At 42.9% G+C, this 10,380-nt stretch overlaps 1 protein-coding gene across 1 annotated transcript in view; it reads right to left on the bottom strand.

The window, feature by feature from the left end:
* Positions 1–1,803: 1,803 nt before the first annotated feature.
* Positions 1,804–10,380, bottom strand: part of KIF13A (kinesin family member 13A) — a 212,921-nt gene continuing 204,344 nt past the window's right edge. The window contains 2 exon segments of the mRNA XM_049716351.1: positions 1,804–3,974; positions 3,976–4,773. Of these exon segments, the coding sequence (XP_049572308.1) occupies positions 3,936–3,974; positions 3,976–4,773 (837 nt within the window). The 3' untranslated portion in view covers positions 1,804–3,935.

Below are 10,380 nucleotides of genomic sequence, written 5' to 3'. Positions count from 1 at the left end.
GCCTGTCACCAACCACTCCACCTTCGTTTTCCTTTCGTCCAACACTTAATAACAACAGAACCAATGGCATCCGCTGCTGTGAGGATTAAGCGAAATCTGTATCAAAAGTTGGGAACAGTGCCTAGTACACAGTAAACCCTCAGTGAATGTTTGCTGTTACTATTATTGTTTAAGCTACAGGGACACGCATACGAACAAATATGGAAAATTGATCTGAAACTAGTGGCAGAGTAATTAAAGACACACAACAGATGTTTTAAAATCGGAATTAGACAGTCTGTATTCTAAAACACACACACACAATCTGTACCAATTAAATACAATAAAGTTGAAAGGGACATAAATTACAGTTTTTCTTTTTTTTAAACAGACAATAGTAAAATACTACAGTCAGCTCACTATACACAAAAATCACAAACAGCAGCTTTGCATTAAAATCTCCAATATCTTACTCATTTACTGATGCTAAGAACTTAAAGGGAAAAGGTACAGCAGGCTGTACACACTCTCTCGCTCCCACGACACATTTATTGCTGTACATCCGGACCAACTGTACAGGCATCTACACAATAGGTACAGAAAGTACTTTTGTAAAAACTTCCACACACATAATCCTTCAGCGTCTCCATCGGTAACAGAATTTTACAAATGAAGACACGGACAGCAGGGTCATCTGTATTCAATCATCTCCTGCGAACACGGTGAAGTGGGCACCTGTGAACTTTACAGCTCATTTCATCTCTTCAGCATTTTCCAAAATTGAAGTAAAACAACAATGGCAAAACCACACCACAACAAAACCACAAAGAGACGAAAATCAACACCCCCTCCCCGCAACCCAACTCTTGGTTTGTCCCTGTGTTGTTTTACAGTAATACTGCTCTCTGCATCCCACCTGCCTGGATGGCCTGGACCAAGGGACCAGAAACGCTGGGGTCAGAGCCCCAGTCACTGTCAACGGTTCCAATTCCACGGCAAGTCAGCAGGCGGCGGGCCAGGTGGAAGACCAAAGAACGGAGCTGTGAGATTTTTCAGTGTGCTTACGAAACAGGACAGAGAACGGCAGCACGTGGCCTGGGAGCCAAGGGGCGTATGGCACCGAACTTGCAGTCAAACACGTATGTACACATAAGACAAGAGTGGACAGCAAAAACATTCAGTCTTATGTAAGTTCTTTGGTTATAAAGAACGGCATTCTGTAACCTTTGCTGCAAAGAGGGATTTACAACCTCATTCTTAGGCAACACCATCTTTTTCATCTGCTCCTGTTCTGAGAGATCGCCCAAGCTGCTTTGGAACGAAGTCCAGTACCTTCCGATTTTCTACAAACCACTTTTCTCCCCCTTTTAGTGTGCGGACTTGTCTGTCTCCAGACATACTATAGATACCATTTCATATACATAACATATACTATTTATAAAAAAAATTAAGAGCGTTGACTCCAGATTCTACAGTAAGAACTGATTAAAATTGTACAAGAATAAAGTTTGTTTGAATCTGTGGAGGTTTCTACACAGTGTGGGTGTGTAGTGAGTGCACACAAAAATACTGCCACTTCATTAAGCCGGGATTTTCGGTTCTCTGGAAGAAAGCAGAGGCTGCCGATGCAGCCGAGTGACAAAGCGCGGCTTCTGCCGGCTCGGGAGGGGAAAGGAGGTGGCTCCCGAAGCCACGGCTTCTCTGCGCTGGTGTGAGGTCCGGCTGGGCCGCAGCACGTTTTAAAGATGGGCTGGTGCTCTGGCTTGCTGCCTCTCACGGAGCGGTCGTGCTCCCCTGGAACACAGAGGCTGGTGAGTGCAGGCTCCTGTCCCCGCCCTCCCCACCCACGGAGACCATCCCCCACGAGGGGCTCTTCCTAGAGGGACCTGCAGGATCTGGCTGACTACGGGATCCAGTTCTAGAATGTACTCTACACAAGGGACGAACTCAGCTCCAAGGCTGAAGATTCTAAGAAAAGTAATGACAGACAGCAAGACCTAAAGTTAAAGTAAAAAAAAAAAAATGTTATTGCTGGGTCTACACTCTAAGTCATACCAGGGTGAGAACAAAAGTCAAACCTGAGTGCTTAAAAAGTGCTCAGACTTTTAACACTGTCAAAACAAATTAAAACCAAGATAACAAAAATACGAAAGCAATTTTAAAAAAAAGAAAAAACCCACCATAGTCCCACATTACCCTGATACAACAAACGTTTTTTGTAAACTCCACTTTTAAACCAAGACCTTTGGCAGGGACACACTATTCTATTCTGGAAACTTTCGAAAGCAAAAATCAGGTAGTGTTCCTGTTACTGGGTTCTAAATAATCCAGGCAACGAAACAAGGCGGGGGTGAGGGGGAGTTTGCTGCCCCTCTTCTCCCTTCTGCGGGCCAGGCCGTGCTTCTAACAGGGCAGCCCTCAGACACCCTACCCTGTATCCCTTCAGCAGAGGGGTTTGTGAAAACCTTATCCCCACACCACCCCTCGCCCCGCTCCAACGGGGACTGAAGCAAAACCTTAGGTGTGCAGGGCAGCGACTCCTGGGAATTTGTATTTTTAAGAGGCATCTTCTCCCAACACCCCCCAGTGGGTCTATTGCACATTTAGGTTTGAGAAGCACTGTTCCAGGGTGAAGAATTAACCCCTGGACCACATTCTTCCTGGACTTCTTGGAAGAAGGACTAAAAAGCTCATGTAGGCCAGCAAAGCAGATTCTGCTTAAAATCAGTGTAAAGGAAGCTGAAGACTTTTAAACAAATGACTGTTTAGCTTGCAAGAACAGTAATGAGTAACTTTATTTTATTCTTATGTTGGGGGAAGAAGTCTTTTCTGAGTTGTAAGAGACCCCACTATTTGTTTTTTGCAGTTTATTTGTGAATATGCTGTATAAATGACCACACACTGAAATTTTAAGGGCTAGTATGGAAGACTTGGGGGAAGAAGCCAGCAAACTGGGATGATAACTTGCTCAGCAAAACAGGGAGGGAGACGCAAGAGGGAAGAGATATGGGAACATATGTATATGTATAACTGATTCACTTTGTTATAAAGCAGAAACTAACACACCATTGTAAAGCAATTATACTCCAATAAGATGTTAAAAACAAAACAAAACAAAAAAAAACCCAGAGAGACAGACGGCACGGCACGCTGATTATCTGCTCCTTCACTGAGCTGCTTTCTAATTCTGTCAGCTTTTTGTTTTGCTAAGACTGGCGCTCCCATACTCCTTACACAGCTATGGCTGGGGTGTGGGATCAAAACAGTGACACTGAATGGGAAGAGATGGTGGTACTCTTAATTATATAATTCACTATTTTCCTTAGGAATATTAGCAAAAACCCACTTTGTTCCAATACGAAAATTAAACACTGTAATAAACCAACCTGGGTAACTTCCAAAGCCCACACTTAAATTGCTCAGGGAATTCACCTATGCTTCCCCAAAGCATTTCTTATCCTATGGGCACCAAATGGATGTATTTTATCAAATCTGTGATGCATCTCTCCCTCACCACCACCCTGTGCTTTTTAACATCTCTGAAACTGCTGATATGATATAGTTTAATTGGAAGTATTTGCTTTAATGATACATAAAATAATAGCGTATCTAATAATCAAAGAAATCACAGATGTGATGAAATATGGTAGATGCTACCAGGATACCTTGGGAGAGCCCGTAATTAAACATCTCGGGGAGTGAACACGAGATTGACTGATCCTTAACGAGGTGAACACTTAATTCAACATGAACCCATATGCTGGTCCTACATATGTCATAACCCCACTCGGAAACTATGACAGCAGACTTGCTCCGCCATAGCCAGCCAGCTGGGCAGCATGTGAACTTGGTTCCCAAGTGGGCCCATTGTCCCTGTCAGAAACATCTGAATGAATCTCTCCTACTAAGTCACTGTGATGAAGGGCCTTTGGCAGTTGGGGCACAATTAGGTGCGCTCATTGATAGCACAGGACCCGAAAGACTGCCCCTGGAATTTATCACCTGGTCACTCTTTGCTGAGGAACACAGCTGGCCAGGGTCCTGTGGCCCATCTGAGACACTCTTACTGTCCATTGTATTTGGTAGGTTCCTCCTACTCGGAAGTTCTCCAGCAGAAGGATCTGTCAAACCATCAAAATCTCTCCCATCTGACACACCCATAAACTCTGTGAAAGAATGGTCCTCGAGGATGTTTGTGGTGTGTTCTATGGTCACCTCCCTGGGGCAGAATTCCCTGGCCGGCTGGCCATTTTTGCTGGAGCAGGCATCTTGTTCTGAACATGAGCTGGTCCTACAGCAGGTTTTGGAGTTTTTCTCAGGGATGCTTTGGGATGATGGGCTCCCTTTGGCTAAGGCACTGTTTTCCTTGAGTGGCACCATAGTTATCTTATCCTTTACCAAGCCTCTTTCTAGTTCTGTCAACTCTTTGTTTGAGGATGGTCTGAAGTCATGCACAAGTGATGCTCCGGGATGCTCACTGGAGTCTGCATCCTTTGTCTGAAGGGCCAGCTGATCTGAGCTGTCACTAGATGGGACCACCATGTCAGACAGGGTGGCATTGGAGGCACTGTGGGAAAAGTAGCCACTGGTGATGCTGCTGGTGGTGGGGCTGCAGGACACTTCTTTCTCCAGGACCTTTGAGTTCGTCAAATCGACTTTAGAAGAAAACCACTCTCTGTTCTCCAAGCTGGCATTGTAAACGCTGAAGTCGGCAAACTCCACAGGTACGTAAGGCTGTGAACTTATCAGCTTCCGGTTAAGAGCTTCTAGATCGTTTTCCTCCTCTTCAGAGTCCTACAGAAATGAAGCAAAAGTCAGCCACGAGCTTCTTACAGCAACTGCATTGTTGAGACAGGCTGTAAACACTATACTGTTAAAGGCATTCACCTTCACATGTTTCTAGTGTTTTTTGTTTTTGTTTTCTGAGTTTGGTTAAATCTTGTCAACTGTCCTGGACAAAGGTACATTATCCTCAGAGATCTGTGAGCATGAACCCATTACCATCCAAGATGAAAAGATTTATTTCTTCTGTGCTCACTCACTAATAATTAGAAACCTTTCCTCCCCTGGTTTAAAGGAAAGGATGGAAGGAAGTGCAGTAGACTTTTAATTAGTTCCTCATGATTAGTTTTCAGTTGGAGATGTTCTCTTTTCTAATTAAATGAGTAGAGGGACAGCCAGAGGCAGAGAAGAGCTGCTGTTTCATATGTTCTTACAATCCTCACCTTGGGGAGCAAAGTGCAGATAAACACGATGATTTGCAAAACGTTTCTGAGCTATTTTATGGGGAGGAAGGGCCGTAAATAAAGGTTCCCCAATGGCAAAAGGGAAAAGAACGCGATTTCAACATCCATTCTCAGTATTACACTAAATATTGTAAGTCTGTAAAATACTGAATTAATCTGACAATTACTATTTTCTAGCATTTTTGAGAAGCATGGAAGAAGATCTGACTAGAAAGTGAGGAAGATAGTGAGAGTTAAATGAAAATCTCTTTTGTCAAATAGCTTTAGGATTCTGTTTATAAAGATTGGTAAATATGCAAGAGTGGCTGTTATCATCTTCCAATCTCTCTCCCTGAGTGCATGATTCTTTTAAATTTGGTGGAAAACAATATAAAACACATGGGCATTTTATTTTCAAATAAAAATAGATGATATTACTATCTAGTCATTTCTAATTAACCTCATATACATCTGATGACATTGCAACTATTCCTTTTCTCTTTTAAAACCTGACTTTCATTCAACAATATTCATCAAGCATCCTCTACATGCCAGTCATTGTCCTAAGAACTGAGAATACCAATGCTGAGCAAAGACAGGCATGGTCCCTACCCTTAGGGCGTTACGACTATGGTCCTTGCTCGAAGGATAACCCTGGACACTGCTGGGTGGATGAAATTTCCATCAGTATAACAACAGAGTAACTGTAAAGACCTGGAACCAAAACATTAACGTTACTCATTTCGAGAGAGAGAAAAAGAGAGAGAAGAGGTGAGGAGGAGAGAAGGATTGGGGAGGGTGAGGAAAAGCACGCTCCACGGATAGAGCAGATGGGAGTTTACGAATGAACATAAATTTCATCTGCTGAATTTTACAGCAATATTTTCTTTTCTATCTCATAAGATGCTAAACACCTAAAAAATAGCTTAATACTCTTTTTAGATTTTAAAATAGCTTGAATATAAATTAGTTAAAAGCACCAGTAGTCTTAATTCCTTGTCTATTAATTAAAGGTGACTATCAAATATCAGTGATAAAATTCCAGAAATCAGCAAAACAAAATTTTTGGCAACACTAACCTCTCTGTCTTATCTTTAGCTGTATTCTAATTAAATAGCACTGTTAAAAAGGGGGTGGGGTAGAGAGATCTCTCCCTAATGTTGAGAGGAAACGTTTAGTAAAGGAGCAAAAATTGGACAGAACTGTCGGAATCAGTAACCTGCACTATATTTTCTAGATTCTCTACCTGACTTGTTTAGACTCAAAATTGGATTTCAGGTGTTTGTTTCTCTTATATTTCCTTCTAATTTAAGCTGGCAAAGAAACATAATCCCCAAGCCCAAGAGTCTCTGATGCAATTAATTACTAAAAAGTTAGCTGTTGCAAGGAAAACCAAATTTGAAGATGAGAATTTATAATTTGGGGCCTCTTTTTATGCCTGAAGTTACTTCTTCCTAACACTGAGGACAGGTCTGTCATCCTAAAATACAACTTTGCTGAGTGAAATGTTCAAGCATGAGTTTAATGTGTAGAAATAGGTATACACTAAAGGATCAGAATGACCTTAGTAAAACTGAAGAGTCTACAAAAACAAATAGGGATCAGTACCTAGTTATGCACTTGGGGTGGGGTTAAGGTTAGGGCAGTGACCTAAAGAGAAAGGCTAAAGGAGTGGGGACAACTAGTTCCAGAAGAAAGAAAACTGAGTAGAGATGAATCATGTTCCAACATGTAAATGGAGATGGAAAGTTTATGAAGTTATGCCTTCCAAGGAGAAAAGAGGACTTACTTGGCTTAAATTGCATTTTAAGGGAATTTGGTTAGATTTTTTGGGGGGGGGATGGGGGGAGACAGTATCGCTTGGTTCTGTACCTTTTATTTATTATTATTTAAAAAAATTTTTTTTCCTAAAAATAAATTTATTTATTTATTTATTTTTGGCTGTGTTGGGTCGTCATTGCTGCATATGGCGAGCGGGGGCTACTCTTTGTTGCGGTGCGTGGTCTTCTCACTGCAGTGGCTTCTCTTGTTGCAGAGCACGGGCTCTAGGGCTTCAGTAGTTGTGGCTCGCAGGCTCTAGAGCACAGGCTCAGTAGTTGTGGCGCACGGGCTTAGTTGCTCCACGGCATGTGGGATCCTCCTGGACCAGGACTTGAACCCGTGTCCCCTGCACTGGCAGGTGGATTCTCAACCACTGCGCTACCAGGGAAGCCCCATTTTATTTATTTTTTAATTGAAGTGTAGTTGATTTACAACGTTCTGTTAGTTTCTGTTGTACAGCAAAGTGATTCAGTTATACAGTATATACTCTTTTTCAGATTCTTTTCCATTACAGGTTATCCCAAGGTATTGAATATAGTTCCCTGTGCTATACAGTAGGACCTTGCTGTTTATCTATTTTATATATTAGATAAACATTTTATACCAGAAACATTATTTATCATTTTACTTTAAAGGAGACTAAACTAAGAACCTTCCTACTGTGTCTTAAGGACAAAAAGAATGAAAACTCTTCCTAAAAGTGGGACATGGAGTCAAGTTCTCAAGCTTCTCTACAGCTACAATATTCATGATTTGATTTTTGAGATTTAGTTTATGCAGCTGATATTTACCTATAGACAAAACACCTTGATTTTAAGAAGGAATCAAAACCCACATTAAAACAGTGACCTTCTGGACTTCCCTGGTGGCGCAGTGGTTAAGAGTCCTCCTGCCAATGCAGGGGACACGGGTTCAAGCCCTGGTCCGGGAAGATCCCACATGCTGCAGAGCAACTAAGCCCGTGAGCCACAACTGCTGAGCCTGCGCTCTAGAGCCCGCAAGCCACAACTACTGAGCCCGCGAGCCACAACTACTGAGCCCGCACGCCACAACTACTGAAGCCCGCGCGCCTAGAGCCCGTGCTCTGCAACAAGAAAAGCCACCGCGATGAGAAGCCCGCACTCCGCAACGAAGAGTAGCCCCTGCTCACCACAACTAGAGAAAGCCCATGCACAGCAATGCAGACCCAACGCAGCCAAAAATAAAATAAATAAATTTTTTAAAAATTAAAAAAACCCCAAAAAAACAGTGACCTTCTGAGTGACTTTCACCTGATTAAAGTCATTTTCACTCCCACTCTAATCAGTTGTCCCTCAGAGAGATGGTCTGTTTTCAAAAAGACTCCATCAGCCAAGGGTCTCCAGTACTTCTGTCCACGGTACTAAGGGGAGGGCAGACCCTTTTTAGAAACAGCAGCAGCAGGTAATGAAACTGCACTATCTTTGGGAGCCTCTGGAGTCAGCCCAATTCTGCCAAGGGATGGGGTTTTTGTTCTGATGCTCTCGTTAAGTGTGAGACCTTGGGCAAATCACTCAACAAGTCTCGTGTTTCCTCTTCTGTAAAACGAGAGACAAAAACCATATGCTGTCTATGCAAGACCCAAGAGAGGGAGAACTGACTTTCTTTCTGCTCTTCTGTCTGCATCATGACTTAAAAAGAGAGACTCCAAAGGCATACTGTTGCTTTTATCTTATTCACAGAAGACACAAAGTATATTTATCTACCTTCCCAAATTGATGAGACAACAAAGGGAAAAAAAAAAGACTCTTTTCAGACATCTGCCCCAGAGCTACGTGAGAATAAATGTGTGTAGTTTTAAGACAAAAAAAAAAAAAAAAAAAAAGTTAAGCACAGCTATATTTACTGTATTTTATGTGAAACGACAGGTTTCTTTGGTAACTAGATGGGCTGCAAAATAAAAGGAACAATGTCCCAATATCACTTCTCAAAAATGATTGCAAACTCCTTTGATCAGACTGAACCACTGATTCGCCCTCTAATTTTCCAAGAGTGGAAAAGGAAAGAAAGTGAATAGGGAACACAGGAATAAAGCAGTTTATACCCATTTGTAAGAAGAGAAATAAAATGAAATCTTCCAAAAGAGAGACTAGAACCTCAGATCAAGCAAGTAATATTCTTATAATCTACCAAAACATCCTGGAAAAGCTGCTATCTGCAATAAATCAGACAGTTCAATAGTTTCAGAGATGAAGAGTGTGCAGTGCGCTAGATTTCTAAGGAGAGTAGAGGCAGGTCTCTCAAGTAAGATCGCAGCAGGAAAAATGGTTCCATCAAACCCTGCTTAGTGGGTTTCATGTTGTGTCTGATCACACAGAATCTAACTGCTGCTCAAAACTTCCTGGGTTTTTCCAAGAGAATCTGGTTCCATTCTACCCTCTGCTAGCTAAAAGTCCTGAGATGGGTTTTATTTTAAAATAATAAAAGGAAAGTAAAGAAAATAACTATAATGCAAATTGTGAACAGTGAGACTAGCTGCTGGGCAGCCCCAGAAGGGCCATCCAGCAGTCCCTTGACGGTGTGCTCTACCAAAATGTACTGTTAAAATAGGTTAAAATTTAGTGCCCGTGCAGCATGGTGATGGGTACCATGTCAATAAACAGACAGAACCAACCAGCCAGAGAATGGAAGGGGTAATAGATTAGCCACCTGGCCTTTTTAGCCCATGCTGAAGCCTTTATTAATTAAGCAGGGGGAGGTCACGTATGTGACTGAAGAGCTCACTAAGATTGGGGGGGGGTGAGGGGCAGCTGTTGGCGTGTAGGCTCTTCTCCAGCAGGGACTGGGGGGCGAGGGGGACTTTGGGAGAGAAGGACAGGGAGGACACAGAGACAGTGTGGGGGAGATGATGCCTTTCCTTCTTTCCTCCATGGACAGGAAGAGTGAAGGTCATTTCTTAAGATCCCCTAGTGCTCCAAGCATGCAGGAGCCTGGCCAGCTACATGTCCGGGTCAAGTTCTAGTCAGCTTCACAGAGCGTGCATTTGCAGCATGTTCTAGAACCTAGAGGTTAAAAGACCTCATGCTGATGACCCTTTGGAATGAGTCTGACATGGTGCAGCTGGGAAAGGAAAGGGCCCACACTCTGCCCACAGAGCAGACTGCATGCGGGTGTGAACACCAAGCAGCCCACTCCAGCTCCAAGCTGCACCCAAAGCGTAGGAAACCACAGGAGAGGGAAAGCGTAGGAAACCACAGGAGAGGGAAAGCGTAGGAAACCACAGGAGAGGGAAAGCGTAGGAAACCACAGGAGAGGGAAAGCGTAGGAAACCACAGGAGAGGGAAAGCGTAGGAAACCACAGGAGAGGGAAAGCTGAGACACAGCATCAGAGAATTCT

This window comes from Orcinus orca, chromosome 10 (genome assembly GCF_937001465.1).
Source record: "Orcinus orca chromosome 10, mOrcOrc1.1, whole genome shotgun sequence".
NCBI classification, from domain to species: Eukaryota; Metazoa; Chordata; class Mammalia; order Artiodactyla; family Delphinidae; genus Orcinus; species Orcinus orca.
Note: the sequence above shows the minus strand (reverse complement) of the source record. Positions and strands in the feature narration are given on the sequence as shown.